The sequence below is a fragment of the Heteronotia binoei genome, chromosome 9, assembly GCF_032191835.1.
Source record: "Heteronotia binoei isolate CCM8104 ecotype False Entrance Well chromosome 9, APGP_CSIRO_Hbin_v1, whole genome shotgun sequence".
Lineage (NCBI taxonomy): Eukaryota > Metazoa > Chordata > Lepidosauria > Squamata > Gekkonidae > Heteronotia > Heteronotia binoei.
The window spans coordinates 22,234,527-22,251,415 of NC_083231.1; the positions used below are offsets into that span (position 1 = coordinate 22,234,527).

Here is a 16,889-nt window from a genome sequence, read left to right on the forward strand (position 1 = left end):
GGCCTTGGGTTAGCCATAGCTCGGCAGAGGTTTCCTTGAAAGGGCAGCCGCTGTGAGAGCCCTCTCAGCCCCACCCACCTCACAGGGTGTCTGTTGTGGGAGGAGAAGATATAGATTGTAAGCTGCTCTGAGTCTCTGATTCAGAGAGAAGGGTGGGGTATAAATCTGCAGTTCTTCTTCTTCTAAGCTGTTAGCGTGTGGGAATTCATTCAGTTTAAGTACAGAGAAGACGTGTTGGAATGCAGGCTTGAGAACAGAGAGAGATAAAGAATGTGGACAGCGCTTTTTCATATAACCTTGATTTTGCTGTTAGAGAAAACTTATTGTTTCTTTCATATACGCATGTGTGAGCTGCTGCTGGGCAGAATACACAGGGTAATTAATTGGCTGGTACAGGTGGCATGTTATTAAGTCATGAAAGATATAAAAGGCAGCCCTCGGTATTGGGAGGGGTCTTTTGTCTTTTGTAGGGTCTTTTTGAAGAATGTACCAAGAAGTAAATAAAGAGTTTTTTGAGTTATGAAGAAGCTTCTGACTGATTTGCGCAGCACTAGATAACTTTTTCAGACGCCTCCTTGTGTGCGTGTGTGTGTTTTTCTTTTGTTGTAAATCTTACTCTTATCACCAGTGCGTGGGCTGGATCCTGCGCACTTGGTCCCGGCATCTGAGTTACGACATTAGCGTGAGATAGCTACAGATTTTTAGCCTCCAGCTCACACATTTTTGTCTTAGCTCAGGAAAAATGGCTCCAGAGCACAATAATTTATGCGGTAGCTCACAGCTTTAATGCCAGTAGCTGACAACTTTAATACCAGTAAAACTCACATAGTAGAATTTTTCCTCACAAGACTCTGCAGGTTAGAGGGAACATTGGTCACAGAGACCCAGGAGGCGCTCAAGAGCTCCTGGCGAGTCTAGGCCCAACTAGGGGCCTCTCCTCTATCGCGGCTGTTCGCCGGCCGGCCTGGGAGCGGCGCTGTGTCCCTGCGGCGCGCTCAAGGCCTACCTGTCCTCCAACCCCGACGCCTGTTCGGGAAAACCTTCGCGCCAGCGAAAAACAACAACATTGGCTGGGAGGGAGGAAGAGAGACGGCGGTTTCTGCAGGCCTGAGGTAAAAAAAGCCGCTGGAAACCGGAGGGAGGCGGACTGCGAGGCAGGCCCCGGGCGGTCTCGGCGGAGAGGAACTGGAGGTAGGTGGGTGAGTGTCTCTCCAGGCGCCCCACAGCCAACCACGACCAGGCCTTCGGGGGCCAGTCGGGAAAACGATTCGGCGAGAGCCGCTTTCGCGCGGATTTTTCGTTGCAGGATCCTTTCCTTTAGAGCCTCACGGTGCCCCTTGCAGCGGCTTGCTCGGGCCGAGCGAGGGAACCAGCCCTTTCCCCCCCCCCCGACCTATAGCCCTGTTCCTGGGCGGATGGAGCCATGCGCGCCCAGAGTATTTTGCGCCCTCGCCGCCAAAAATGACCCGTTGAGAAGGGAAGGGCTGAGGTGGATTCCCGCGCGGGGGAAAGCCTGGGCGGCGCTGGGGGGAAGAGGAAGGTGGGTGGGTGGGTGTGCACACACGCTTGTGCTCAAATGTTTCTCCATTGCTCCGTTTTGTTTGGTGCGCTTTAAATGGCGTCTTGCCTCAGGGCGGTGCGCGTCGTTTTGTCTCCACAAACAGGCCTGGGGCAAAAGCTGGGAGAGCGACTGGTTGGCCCAGATCAGTCAGCTGAGCTGCCAGGGGAGAGCGGAGAGTCTCCTTTTCTCCATTTTTATCCTCACAACAAAACTCCTGCCGGGTAGGCCGGGAGGAATTGGCTGGCCCCAAACCCAGGGCAAAGTGGGGATTCGAACCCGCCTGGTCCTAGGCTGGCACTCTGACCCCTACACCACGTGGTGTCCCTTCTCTCTCGCCCTGATGTTAATGTTCTGCATTGCAAACAAAACTGGGAGAGCAGAGGCAGTGTAGGGCAGGGGTGGCCAAACTGTGGCTCTTTCACACAGGTTGTGTGCCTCTTGACGCCCCCATTGCCCCATCAGCCAGTTTGGAGAAGGCATTTATCTCTTTAAATCACTTATCCAAGCCAAGCCACCTAGCAGCTTGGAGAAGGCATTTAAGGTTAAAGTTGCATTCTTTCCACCGCTCCCTCCCCAATCTATTCCCTTCCTTCCCTCCCTCCCTCCTTCATTCCTTCCTTCTCTCGAACATCTGACATTCATGTCTTACGACTCTCTCTCAGACATCTGACATTTATTCTGTATGGCTCTTACATTAAGCAAATTTGGCCACCCTTGGTGTAGAGGATAGCATTCTAGACTAAGATCTGAGAGATCCAAGTTTGAATCCCTGCTACTGATCCTTTACACTTTTTGAAGAATGGCTGCAAGACGAACAGATTCCCCTGACAAAGCCAGTTGGCAAGATACGGTATGTAGGGAGTTTTTGAAAATGTAGTTGAGCAATAAAATGTATTTTTACCTGATATTGCACCATCAGCCTCTTTTTAAAAATCTCTCGAATCCTCACCTTACCATGGAACCTTGCTGGGTGCCCTTGCAGCTAGCTCTCCTCCCAGCCTTATCTACCTCATAGGGTTGTTGTGAGGACAAAATGGAGGGAGAGCCATGTATGGCAGCTCTGAGCTCTTCAGAGGAAGGGCAGGATCTATATGCGCCACGTAGAGATGCAAACAGAACTCTTTACAATTGAATGCAATATGTAGGGTGAAAGTTTGCAGTAAAACTAAATGTGCTGAAGAAAAATAAAATGTGGCAATGGAGAGAGAAGACATTGTATCTGCTACTGATGTGTTTTGACCTTGCTGGCAGATAATGGTTATATGCCTGGTAGAATGCTTGTGCTGAAAGCAGATCAGAGTATGGTGAAATGTAGGGCTTGCATGTACATCAGATTACTTGCGTAAGTTTAGCTGGTATACATTTCTGAAGGTGTGGGAAGTGCTCCTGTTTCAAAGTTTCATTTCTGCCTGCTTAGGATATGTCCAGTTTTCAATATTCCAGTATCTTTCTTATCCAGGCTGTGCCACAGAGTTTGTATTACACATAAATTCAAAATTTAAGAAATGTGGTTTTGCTGTTTAGACAGAATGGAGGGAGAAGCAGGTTGAATTTGGAGTTGTTAGGAAAAAGTTGTGCAGTCATTTCTGATTGACTAGAGCAGCTTGCTGTATTTTAAGGAGGTTAGAATGGTGGCTCTTTTAGATAGTAGTGCTTAAGTATATTCCTTCCCATCTACTCAGTCTGCATATTTGTAAATAAATGGCTCATCAGAAAAGGTGCCATAAGCAGCTCACAAGAAAACAAACTCTGCTTTAGAACTTCTAGTGCTGCAGAAAAATGGAAATCAGAATACAATATTTTAATATTTGGACTGTTTGTGCAGCAGTTGTAGGAGAGATCCTTAAATTAGAGTGAGCTGTTTGTAGCTTAATATCTTAAAGGCTGTGTATGTTTGTAGTAAAATAAGTAAGAAATATGCTATATTTTGAAGCTTACTGGAAGTACTTCACAGGAGTGAATTGCCAGGATTTTGCTTTCCATATATGCTCACCATATATGCTCACAGTATATTTTTGGAAGAGTTCTATCCAGCTTTGTAATAAAAAATAGGCTGCTGTGGTGGCTTACAGATGTCACAAAACAATGTCTAGTACAGATAAAAATTTTAAAGTGTATAACATGTCTAAGACATTCCAAAACAACATTGACTTTACAATCAAAGCTGATAAAATCAGTGTGCGGATCATAATCCAAAAATAATCTAAAAATAAGGAAGTATTAGCCAACTTTCATGAACTTCTCACTTGGATAAGGTCCCATAAATCGCATTGGGATTTTTTTTAAGAATAAAGGATTGTTTTGTTAGTAGTTGTTGTTACACTAATGTTTGTATGTTGTAAAAGTGGAGTGATTGAACTTTGTTTTGTTAGGTTTTTTTAAAAGCTTTTCTCCAAAGCTCATCTCCTTTTTCTTTTTCAGACTGGTAAGAATGGGGGTACGATGGAAAGTAAGAATGCAGTAAGATGAGCTATGCAAAAATGTATTAGTTATTGCTTTTAGCTATGCAAAACTGTATAAATCCCTCTCTTAAGAGAGCCAGTTTGGTGCAGTGGTTAAGTGTGCGGACTCTTATCTGGAAGAACCAGGTTTGATTCCCCACTCCTCTTCTTACAGCTGCTGGAATGGCCTTGGGTTAGCCATAGCTATCACAGGAGTTGTCCTTGAAAGGGCAAAGTTGTCCTTGAGAGCCCTCTCAGCCCCACCCACCTCACAGTGTGTCTGTTGTGGGGGGAGAAGATATAGGACATTGTAAGCCGTTCTGAGTCTCTGATTCAGAGAGAAGGAGGTGGTATAAATCTGCAGTCTTCTTCTTAAATTTCTGAAGCTGCTTATACATTTTCAAACATTCTGCCCTTCCTCTTACATGAAAGCATGGGAATTATCAAAAGATAATTGAGAAATTAGCAGTTGTACAAGAGTATGCAGGTAGATGTGCTCGCTTTGGCAGCTGATATACTAAAATTGGGAGAGTATGCAGGTAGCGCACTAATAATTAATGCATTGTTAGGATAAACAAGTTATGTGGATGTTACTAAACAGGGGCACACCCTTCAGTTCATTGAAATAAATTGGCTTGGAAGGACGTGACTGTTTGTAAGATTCCACTGTGAGTCACTCACACCTACTTGAAACAGCCACATGAAGATTAAAACTGCTTTGACCACTGAATCACAATGCTGCTTTATCACCTAATGTTCCCTTAAAACAGTGAATCTTTGCCCTTAGTCTTTAGGAGAGATATTGAAGTTTATTTGTTCCAGGTTCAAAGTGAAACTCTGTATTTCCCAGCCAGTAAACTGTCAATGTATTAAATAACATTAAAACTGTTATTTAAAAATGATCTTGTAACTCTAGATCTGATTAAACCATTATTTAGAGACAACTGGCGTGTACCCTCCAGAAATCAATCAGTACATGGAATAAATGAACTTCCGACCTCTCTTCAGTCAGAAGACTGGTACCTGTACTGAAAAATTACTGAAGAGACTGATCATTCTTTGCACAGCCTTGTGGTTTAGCGTTAAAAGGTAAAGGTAGTCCCCTGTGCAAGTACCAGTCGTTTTTGACTCTGGGGTGACGTTGCTTTCACATTTTCACAGCAGACTTTTTACAGGGTGGTTTGCCATTGTCTTCCCCAGTCATCTACACTTTCCCCCCAGCAAGCTGGGTACTCATTTTACCAACCTTGGAAGGATGGAAGGCTGAGTCAACCTCGAGCCGGCTACCTGAACCAACTTCTGCTGGGATCGAACTCAGGTCGTGAGCAGAGGGCTCTGACTGCAGTACTGCAACTTTACAACTCTGCGCCACAGGGTTACTGTAATTCAATCAAAGAGGTTTTATTCTCCATAGGGCTGTTTAAGGTAATCCCCCTTTGTTGGGGTCTGTGAAAAAAAACTGCAGTAAAGCCAATTTGGCAAATATTGCAGAAAAGTCAAGGAAGACCTGGGTTGTGCCCAGTAGCATGATGGTGCTATGAAACAAGGAAAATCCCACTTCCCAGTAGCATCCAAGCTGGGCCAGATAACACTTTTATTTATTTATCCCTAATGGAAGCAGCTAACATTGTTCTCCTCTCCTGCGTTTTATTCTCACAACAACCCCTTGAAGTATGTTAGGCTGGGAGTGCAATTGGCCCAAGGTCACCTAGCAAGCCTCCATGACAGATGAAGAGTTTGAATCTCTGACACCAACCAGTACAGTGCATATGTACATACAGCATATGCAAATGCATGTCTAAGTGATCTCATTCTTTTCTTGTGATATGGGTCTTGGCTGTCTTACATGACTTATCTGATTTGCTAAGTAGGTGCCTCTTTGAAAGCATCTTCATTGATTCATAAGGGAGCCCCCAGATACCTCAGGCTCTTCATGCAAGCAAACCGAAACCAGACTGTCCACCCAGGCCTCGTTCCTTCACATTTCAGAAGTGAAGGAGAAAAGGAGAAGCTCCGATCATACTACAGAACGTCATTAGGCCACTGCTTACTTCTGCAGGGACTGCCTGTGGCCATATAGTGTCATAGCAGTTAAAAGTGGACCTGGCAATTATCTTTGTAGGACCATAATTTAGAACCAGTCATTCCTCTTTTATTTATTTATTTAGACAATTTCTATTCCACTCTTTCTCAAAACGGGCTCAGGGCGGATCACAACATTCTAAAAACAGTACAAAACAACAGTTAAAACCTAATCAATAGAACAAGACAATTTGATAAATCACGTATGTTATAAATAGCAGCTCAGTTGGGCACATGTTATATAAACAGAGTCTAAAACAGTGAATAGAGTAAAATTCACTTTTGGTGTTGTCAGGTGTCTGGTTGTTGCTGTGTGTGTGTTTAAATATTTAGTCTTTAATTTCTTTTTTGTTTTTGCAATTCATGCACAAATGTAAATGAGTATCGTATAATCGCTTTTAGAACTGTAGTACAGTACTAATAACACTATAATTAGCATAGCTCAAAAAAAAAGAAAACCTGAACTGGGAAAAGTACAGAGGAGAGGAATGAAGATGATTAAGGGATTGGAGCACCTTCCCTCTGAGGAGAGACTGAAGAGTCTGGAACTTTTCAGTTTAGAAAAAAAGATGACTAAGGGGGGACATGGAAGAGGTTTATAAAATTATGTACGGGGCAGAGAGAATTGACAAAGATACAATTTTCTCCCTCCCAAAATACTAGAACTCAGGGACATCCAGTGAAGTTGATGGGCAGAAGGTTCAGGAAGGACAAAGGGAAATACTACTTGACACAGAGTGAGTAAAATGTGGAATTTGCTGCCAAAGAATGTAGTGATGGCCATAGGAATAAACTTTAAAAGGGGATTAGATACATTCATAGAGGATAGGTCTATAAGTGGCTACCATACATGGTGACTGAGGGGAACCTCAACTTTCAGAGGCACTAAATCTGTATCTCAGAGCCAGGAAGCAACATCAGGGGAAGACCTCGGCCTGTTGTTGGCCATTGTGTGAGGAACTGGTTGGCCACTGTGTGAGACAGGATGTTGGACTAGATGGACTATTGGTATGATCCAGCAGGGCTCTTCTTATATGTGCATGTGTAAGCACACAATCATACACATATTAGATACTTTTATTCTGCCCTTTTTCTTGAAAGCTCATGCCGGTGTGCACATTGTTGTTCCTTCCACAGATCTTTTTACTTTATAGGTTAGGGTCAGCATCTGTAGAACCTCTAGGCCAAATCTGGGTCCCCCATATGCTTCTGTAGGAGTGCTTTGTCATAGGGTTGCCAATCCCCAGGTGGTGGTTGGAAATCTGGGATTACAGCTGGTCTCCAGGCAACAGATCAGTTCCCCTGGAAAAAATGGTGACTTTGGAAGGTGGATTCTATGGCCTTATACCCCATTGAAGTCCCTCCTGTCCCTGAACCCTGCCCTCCTCAGGTTCCACCCCCCAAATTTCCAGGTATTTAGCGACCCAAGCCTGGCAACCGTATGTATGACATTGTGACATTTTGTGCATCAAAACTATGCTATTATTTCATGCTTATTTTTCTAACTGTAGGTTAATGAATCACAACATGAAAATTGGTAAAATCCAGAGTGGATAATAAACTGTTTGGAAGATATGAAAGAAGATGATCACCTTATATTGACACCGAAAAGCTTAGCAGTGCCTCTCAGCATCATGGATATTATTTGGTTTTGGCAATTAATTTATCAAAACCAGAGATGAAATTTAGGGAAAAAAAGTTTCAAAATTTTCTTTATAAACATTGAAGACGTACACCTGAAAGTGAGTAAATATTTTCACCTTTAAGAGTTTTGTAACTCACCTGTCAATATAAACCTCCGTGGCAGCAACTGAATGAAACATAAAATCAGATAGTATTGTTACTGATAAAATAAAATTATTAAATCATAAAATCCACCCAATAAGCTGTAATAGCAGCAGTAACTGAAGCAGAAAGATAATCTTTAAAAAAATCTGTTTTGATCTAGAACTTTAAAGATAGTAATGTTGTTTCCAAGCAAATGTCTCTGGAGGGACCACCACAGAAAATATCTTATTCCTAGTTGTCACCTCTGAAGGCAAGGACTACAAGGAAAGGAGTCCTTAGGAAATGAGAAGGTTCATACCTAAGCAGGCAGTCTGGCAGATACTTTTTCCCCAAGCTGTGTAGGATTTTATCAGTCAAAGCCTGCGCTTCCTTTAAAACTTTCAAAGTTTTCTGTCACAGAATTTGTGAACAACAGCTAAATAATCAAATGTTGCATGCAATTTCAGCACTTGTCGTGTCTTCCGTTTGTCTTGTATATGGGTGTATGGTCCTTAGTGCAGAAATGTCTGCTGCATCAGACATAACCCTGAGATGCTGGTAAGACATATTATTGACCGTCAAAGCAGGTTTTGGAAACTATCTTAATGGTTCAAGGGTTCCTATATTTCCTAAAGCTTAATCATAATATGACCATACATACCCAATTTTATAGGGAGATAAAGATTGAAACATTTTCTTTCAAGAAAAGAAAAAAAACAGAGATCAAGAAAAGAGCCATGGATACTTGGATGTAGACAAAACATAGATATTGAGTAGAACAAGTATCATGTTGCTTGTTCCCACTTTTAACACCATATTGCTTTGTGCCAATTGGCACTGAGTGTTCTGTAAACTATTCCTTAAAGACCTTGAAATCTTTCCAGCTCAGGCAAATGCTTAAATTTAGGGGAGTAAAAGAATAAATAAAATAATTGAGAAGGCATGGGAAAGCACTTAATTGTTTAGACAACCTTTGTTAGGCAATTAGAAATTAATCTACATTAATTAATCTGAACAGGAACTGTGACTGAGAGAGAGAGTATTTTTTTTAACCCTTGAAAGAATAATTGCAAGATTAGGAAAGCAGTTACTGTTGTTCAAAAAAGTAACCATCAGATAAACTTGTGTATACTTTAGACTTCTGGTTCTGGAATAAAAATGAGTTAACGCTATTTGAAGAGAGAGCTACCAAGCCCGTGTATGGAAAGTAGGTTATATCTTTATGAAAAATTAGTGATGACGTTTCCATAACAATGGGGAAAAAATAGTCAACACCTTATTATTCATGCACGTGGTGGGGATTTGGCAGTCGCCAGGAGGAACTTCCAGCAGAAAGCCTCAACCTCTTCCATGTGGTACAACAACATCACTACTGCTGTGCAGGCAGAACTGCAACCTGGTTGAGATGTTGTGGCTCTAGTGATAGAGCCCATCAGACTCCACTGTGATTGCTGTTTTCTTCCCCTCCCCATCACTCACACTTTGCATGAAGACTGGAATCATTACGCAAAGTTCATCATTATTAAGTTTAATAGAAAAAAAGTATACTGTATAGAAGAAGTAGTTAATATAAGGTTAATAATTAACTGATAATTATTGTAAGGCAGTGGGTGTGCAGTCATCTAGTGCCACTTGATAATTGTTACTTTATGAAGTAATTTTGTTTGATACTAAATGTTGATTCTGTGGCATTTCTATTCCACTTCTTCCATACTTCAGTTTCTTCAAGTCTTCTTTTCCACCCCAGTTTGCCTTCACCATTTGTTTTACATCTTCTTGTTGGTTTACAGTGTCTGTTTTTCTTTGCCTGAAATCGCTTTACTTTGCATGAAATTTCTGAGGCCTTTTCTTCTTTCAGGCTGCCAGTATGTGGGCCATAAATATTATAAAATCAAAGCTGATGCTCATGTATTTAATCTGCCAGGCGTTACTAGTTTACAGCAGCACTTTGTTTTGTTTGTACTGGGTTCTCTCTGAAACCACTGATGTTTACATGGCCACACATTAATTGATGCATTCTGCTGGAAATGCTCACCTTTAACAGCTGGTAATTTGGACATTCACAAATATCCAAGGCAATCTAAATAGGAATAGATCAGCCTCACTGTAGAACTTGAATATTATGCTCTTTAATGCAAAAGCTTGTGTTATATATGACAAATGCTTTGTTTATAGTTTATTTTTTAGCATTTTTGTTTTGCATTCAACAAAGAAAGCAAAACTAGTCTCCCAATAAAACCCCTAAAAAGAGATTGAGGGGGGGGGAGCAAGAGACTTGTGAGATGGAGTGGAATGGGATACTATCTGAACAGGTAGAAATAAGGAAGTATTGAATTTTTAAGTTATAAATTTTACAGCCTCCAGTCATTACAGTACTGATGTGAAAGGACAACTTTAGCATTATTATTTGTATAGATATAAAAAACTTTGTAGTCTTTATATTTCACTCAATAGTATTTGTGAGGTAAGTCATAGTTTCCATTTTCTATGTGAGGAACTGAAGCTGAGAAAGAACTGTTTTTCCCCAGAGACCAGTCAGTAATTTAAATACAGTCGTCCTTCAGTAAGATCATTACATGATCTACTGAAGTGCACTGTCTCAAAAACAATCTTGCCTTTTGACCAATATACTGTTTTTCATGTCTCACTCGTGATTCATAACAAAAACAGAAGGGTTTATTAGTTTGAAAAGGCATTTCTCCTTTCTTTATTGTCATTAAGTATTAATAGTAGTTTATTTTTAGCATAGCTTAAAAGAAAAACCTTTTTAGTTTTAAGTACTGAAGAAAAGAGTTTCAGATCTTCATGTAATACACAAAAACACCTGAAAGAGGAGATGATTCAGTTGCATTTTAAATAATTGTCCTATCTGTCTCTTCCTTTTAGGTTTGCAGTTGCACATCTGAATATGCAGTATGTTAAAAAAGTTGCTCTTGTTTTTGATGGAACCAATGTTATATGGATAAAATAACACCTGCAAGAAACTTCTATTTTGAAAAGCAAAATGCCAAAGAAAAAGAAAAGTATTGGCGTGAGCCCCTCAAGAAAGAGCATCAACTCAGAAACGACTGCTGCTACTGGCTTGGCACCCTCTCCAGTAGATCTTTCAATGTCACAAGCACCACATGGGGTCAATAAAGAAGAGCTCTTCAGTAGCCTGTCAGAAATGTTTTCTGACTTGGATCCTACTGTTGTTTACATGGTGCTATCTGAGTGTGATTTCAGAGGTAAGTTAAGTTCTGCTGTTTTTGTCAACACTTTTGTTTCATGAGAGAGCGTTCGCCTTCAAGTATGCAGTTCATCTTAGGAATCTGAGTAAATGAGCAAATGAAACAAAACAGTTTCACATCTCTTTCTGCGTACCCAAAAGAGTCTGAAAAAAAAAGGAACTGGCTCATGTGCATGTTTTAAAATAGTTGTCCTTATCTCTTTGTTCTGGTATCTTGAGTAAATGAACAAGTGAATCTTAAACTGTGTGAAATTGTTTGGATCCTTGCTAGTTTCTGGGGAAGCTGAATAGTAACAATGAGTAAAGCAGGTAAAGCAACAGTTGCTTGCAAATTAAAAACCTGTGATGATAAATTATTAGGAAATCTGCTCCGCTCTCCATGGCGTAACAGTGCAAGACTGCTGAGCTTTAGATAAGTAGCAGGAGCCTGCTCGTATAGCCCTGAACGTAAGCGTGACAGTTCAGGAGAGTGCCATGTTATCTCCCTTTCCCTGTGCTCAGTGGGAAGATTTAGGGGAGAAGGTGGAGTTGGGATTAAAGAATGTACACCAGCTCCATATGTATTCTCTTGATGGTTTCTCCCCTACCTTCCATTCTGGGATATTATAAAATGTTATGGATTCAGCCTTCTTTGTAGTTTACACAGATGTTGTGCATAGGGATGATGTTTTTAATTAGAATTACAGGACTCTCGGTTTATGTAATAAATATATGTTTTTTTGTTTTAATTTTACAAGCTGTTTCAAGCATTTTTTATTTATTTGCAAAATTCAGCTAAGAAACCTTAATAAATAAGATCAATTTGTAAACATTTACAACATTCTGGATTTAGGGACACAGATTAAATTTCAGTCATGTGAGGTTTACGTTGAGCATTCCCTGTCCCTGACATTTATGGCATACTGTTGTTTAGAGACTTCAGCAAAGTAATTCCTCCTCTTCCTGCTTCTTTTTAAAAAATAAATAAATCTATAATTGTCATTCAGCTGCCCTTGTCCATTTTATGGCTTATGGAGTCATTAGGCCTTTCCCCCCTTGACTTTAACATAATGTATATCTTGTGTATATGTATATTTGCTAATGATCTGAGTTCAATCCCAGCAGAAGCTGGGTTCAGGTAGCTGGCTCAGGGTTGACTCAGCCTTCCATCCTTCCGAGGTCGGTAAAATGAGTATCCCTAAGGGGGAAGTGTAGATGACTGGGGAAGCCAATGGCAAACCACCCTGGAAAAAAGTCTGCCATGAAAACGCCATGATGCGACATCACCTCAGAGTTGGAAATGGCTGGTGCTTGCACAGGGGACTACCTTTACCTTTATATCTGGTGTGGAGAAATCCCTTCTCTGTGCCCTACTGGGTAGGCATAAAATGATCATGCTTGCTTTTAGAAGGAGTGATGATAGCAAAATTGAAGTGATGAGATTAATACTTGCCTAGGCTATACCCAAATCTAGATAGAGTCTGGAAACAAAACTAGAAGTTTCTATTAGCTTTCTGCTTTACTGGTCAAGGCTGACTTTTTCATGTTTCTTTGAAATGGTGCCTGCTATATCTATTTTTTCCTATTCTACTTTCTGGAGTTTTTTTAGAGTCCGTTTCATATTAGTGCTGTATCCTTATAAACTTTGTCAGACTTCATTTTTCATGTTGTTTTTACAGTTTCTCCTTCAGTAGATAGTTAAACTGTCTTCCCATATTTCTGTTAGGATCTTGGCTTTCAAAATAATTAAAGTATTTTTACATGATTGGGCTGTTTTGTCAGTGATAGGACACATGATTGTGTCTCTTGTATTAAGCTTTTCTTTGCTGTGTTGTAATTTACTTTCCCATTTCTTCTTTGTGAGCATTAAAATATTCATTCTGCATAGACGTTGTCCTTCACACTCTGCAGCTGAGTGTAGATTTTTAGCTCCTTTACAGCACACTTTCCCCTTAAACCATTATAGTTAGGTCTTAATCTTTTGTAAGGACAGTGATGCTTCGATAGCAGATGAGTTCAAAATGTCTTTTGGTTTGATCTTGTTCATATATATTGATCCCAGTATACAATTGTACACACATCCGACCCACTGAAATTAGCAAGTGTTTGAGCTCCTGTACTTATGCACTGGGTTATGATAATTAGTTTGAAATCAAGCATTATTAATCTATAATAGATCCTTGGTCCTAAGGATGCCCAGTTGGCTTCAACGAGGTCCAGGGCCTTTTCAATCCAGGCCCGTACCTGGTGGAATGAGCTCCCACTGGAGATCTGGGCCCTGCAGACGTACATAAGTTTCTCAGGGCCTGTAAGATGCAGCTCTTCCGCCAGGCTTTTAATTTACTGGGCGTCCTCTGAAACCTTCCCCCAGCACTTTACTATCCTTATGCTTGAGTTGGTCAAGGGTCTGAGTGGTGTCAAGGACCTGAAGCTGTGCTAAGTGGTGTTAGCCAGCTGAAATGGTACCAACTCCTGAACTGTGACTTCTGGCTGTATTATTGTTGGAGTTATGACCCTCTATTTTATGTATTATGTTTATGAGATATTTTTAAAAATGTTGTGTTTAATTGGATATGTTTTATTTATTGTTACTGCAATGTTTTAATGTTGTAAGCCCTGAGCCCACCTTGCAGGATCGGGCGGGGTATAAATTGCAAATTAAATTAAATTTAAAAAAATAAATCATCAGGGGAACAAATTTACCTTCACATATTCTGTTAGACTAGCTCAGGACATATTGTTCATTGCTTCCTAGGTGGCCAAAGAGTTGAAGAATATTCTTCAGCTGCTTAGTCTATAATTTTTTTTTTAATTGGAGGTCTGGCAGAAGTTCCATTGAACATGGCAGCATAGAGCCAGGGCCAACTCGCCCACTAGGCAAACTAGGTGGTTGCCTAGGGCACTGGGAGGGTGGGTGTGCCAAATTGGGCTCCCCACGCCCCCTCCCTGTGCCCCAGGCAAGCACCTAGTTTGCCTGCCTCTCCCACCCACCGACTGCTACCGCCGCCCGCCACCACCACTACCATCGCCTGCCCCTCCATTCCTTTCCCTTCGCCTCCCCCCCACAGCTCTGCGCCTCCTCCTCCTCCCTCCTTTCGGACGCTTCCCCACCCCATTTCAATTAAAATACCGGAACTGGCTCTAGCACTGCGTTCCGGCTATCTAAAGCCCCCCCCTCCCCGGCCAAACACTCAGTCGCGGGTAAAACCACGCCGTGGGGCCGGGACGCGCTTACTGCCTGTCAGGATCAGCTTCCTGAAAGGGCAACCCTGCTGTTGCTGACTCCTCTCCCATTGAGGAAGTGGGAAGGGGAGGAGTCAGCAGCAGGGAGGTCGCCCTTTCAGGATGCTGATCCTGACAGACAGTAAGTGCATCCTGGCCCCGTGGCATTGCTTTACCTGCGATTGAGTTATCGGTTGGGGAGGGGGGGGCTTTAGATAGCCGGAACGTGGCACTAGAGCTGGTTCCGGCATTGAAATTGACATGGGGTGGGGAAGGGTCCAAAGGGAGAGAAGAGAAGGAGGCGTGGGAGTCACGAGGGTGCCAGGTAGCGAGTCTACCTACGGTGCCATGGGGTGTCGGGTTGCCCCTACATAGAGCACTGCTTGACGGCTTAAATGGATAATCAGGTAACAGGAGAGATTAAATTCCTTGACACTTCCAACACTGTTTCTGATGTCTTTTGTCAGAATCTTGGGCCAATTCTAGCCAAATTCCAGCGTCAAAGTTCAGTCCAACGGTCAGTTACCAAGCAAGCAGAGTCCAGTTCAAAGCATTATACAGGAAGCAATGTCTTAACAATCCAAGGTCATTTACAAGTGCAGGGAGGAAGATGTCAGAGTCAAGAGCCAGTCCAAGGGTATACAGCAGAGTTCAGCAGTGTGGTCACTAATGAAGAGGTTGGTGACTTGTTGCTTCGACAACATGCATGCTCCCAGCACTGGGTTTCATAGGCACTTCCTAACAAGCCTTTGTTAATAACCAGCTGCTTGGGAGCAGTGCTGCAACTACTTCAGGCTGTCATCAGCAAGCAGCTGGCGACAGGCCAGGAGATGTGCACTCTGCATCCTTGCTTGTGGCTTGTCTTTGGTGCTCAAAGGATGGAGGACAGCCTCACTTAGCTCTCACCTGCTGCATCAGGGAGCAGGTGCTGATGGCTCTGGGTCAACTGCTGGCTGTGAGCCTTGGTTAGTCTGTAGGTGCTTTGGCACTAGTTCAGGGTTAACTACATGAAATTCCTTTGCACCTGAGGAGTCCCCTTCTCCCAGGGAGTCCCCAGCACTGCTTATCTCAGTCTGATCCATGACCAATGTTCCCTCTAAGCTGTGGACTCTCATGATCAGGAATTCTACTTTGTGAGCTACTAGCCTTAAAGTTGTGAGCTACTGCATAAATTAATTTGCTCTGGGGCCATTTTTCGTGAGCTAAGACAAAAATGTGAGCCAGAGGGTAAGAAACAGCTAGCTCACACTAACTCAGCTTAGAGGCAACACTGTCCATGGCATCTTTTGACTTCAGAATAAGTTCTGCATGGCTTCTGATGACCATTTCCTTCTTGTTTTAATAGTGGAAAACGCTATGGATTATCTACTAGAATTGTCCACGGCTGCTAAGCGGGTAATGTCTTCATCCGAAGTCTCAGGTTTTGATTCCATTTCTGAGTCACTGTTTGTTGAAAGCCAGCCAAGCGTTGTTGCAAACGAAACAGAGGACCAAAGTTCTGAAATAAAGACTGTGAAGTTGAATGAAGAATTGGAGAAGTTTTCATCCTCTGGAGAACTGGTTTATTTACTACATAATTCTTTTGGGAAACATTATCTTAATAGTGAACTGAAGGATCTGAAGAATGACCAAGTCTCAGGTACTCTGTCTCCAGCTTTGGGCAGCAATAGTTCTAGCTGTGTTAAGTTATCTGAATGTGCAAAGTCCAGCTTGGGTTATACTGCTGTACCTACTTCCCAACAAATGGAAGCAGGCATTGAAAAAATGGGGAACTTACTGCCTACATTAAATCCTCCTGATTACTATAAAATCTCTGAACCAGTTTTACAAAAGTCCAGCCTTCAGACAAACAACCCATTGGATGATGAGGCTATCTTTGCAGAAATCTCAGAGAACTGTAGTTTACCGGAAGTAGTACTAGACAGCAATGCAGTTCTAGAAACCATTACAGAGAGCAGCATGGAAGTGTCTTGTGCTAATCCAGATGAGATACAGAATGCTATACTGGACCACATGGTGATAAATGGCATGCCTATTCAACTCTGCCAGGGAGCTTCTGAGTCTGCAGTGAGTGTTTTTGAGAGTTCTAATTCCCCTGCTACGAAAGAAGAGGAAAATTCAGCAATTGTTTGTTATAATTCTAAAAATATTTCTGTTCCTGACCTGTGCCCAGTAGCCGGTTTTAAATTGGCCCCTCTTGTGAACGTTGACCAGTCTCAACAGTCATGGAATTCACATGTTTCTGTTCTCCAGAAACACTGTCAGGAATCTACCTGGAATCTAATGGCTCCTGCCTTTTACCCACAAAATCATAGCTTTGTAACTCCAGTTGTACTCAGCCCAGGACACTGGCGGCCTACTTCAAACTATAGCAGTTTTGGAAAAATAGACGCCCCGCAAGAATCTTCACAATGCTGGGATATCTACTCTTCTTTGGTAAAGACCCTGCGAAATAAAGATGAGAGCCAAGAAACTAATCTATCTCAAGTACGTCAGCTTTCTGTTTCTCACATGAGAAGAAAGACACCTTTTGTGGGTCACGTGCTTGTTCTTCTTAGAGGAGTTCCAGGTTCTGGCAAATCATATTTAGCAAGGTAGGTTGTTCAGA

The 16,889-nt window shown here is 42.1% G+C and overlaps 1 protein-coding gene across 1 annotated transcript in view; it reads left to right on the top strand.

Moving 5' to 3' along the window:
- Positions 1-937: 937 nt before the first annotated feature.
- N4BP2 (NEDD4 binding protein 2) overlaps positions 938-16,889 on the top strand; it is a 47,613-nt gene continuing 31,661 nt past the window's right edge. Inside the window, exons 1-4 of the mRNA XM_060246282.1 lie at positions 938-1,191; positions 7,596-7,826; positions 10,738-11,078; positions 15,627-16,875. Coding sequence (XP_060102265.1) covers positions 10,856-11,078; positions 15,627-16,875 — 1,472 coding nt within the window. The 5' untranslated portion in view covers positions 938-1,191; positions 7,596-7,826; positions 10,738-10,855. The remainder of the gene's footprint in view (positions 1,192-7,595; positions 7,827-10,737; positions 11,079-15,626; positions 16,876-16,889) is intronic.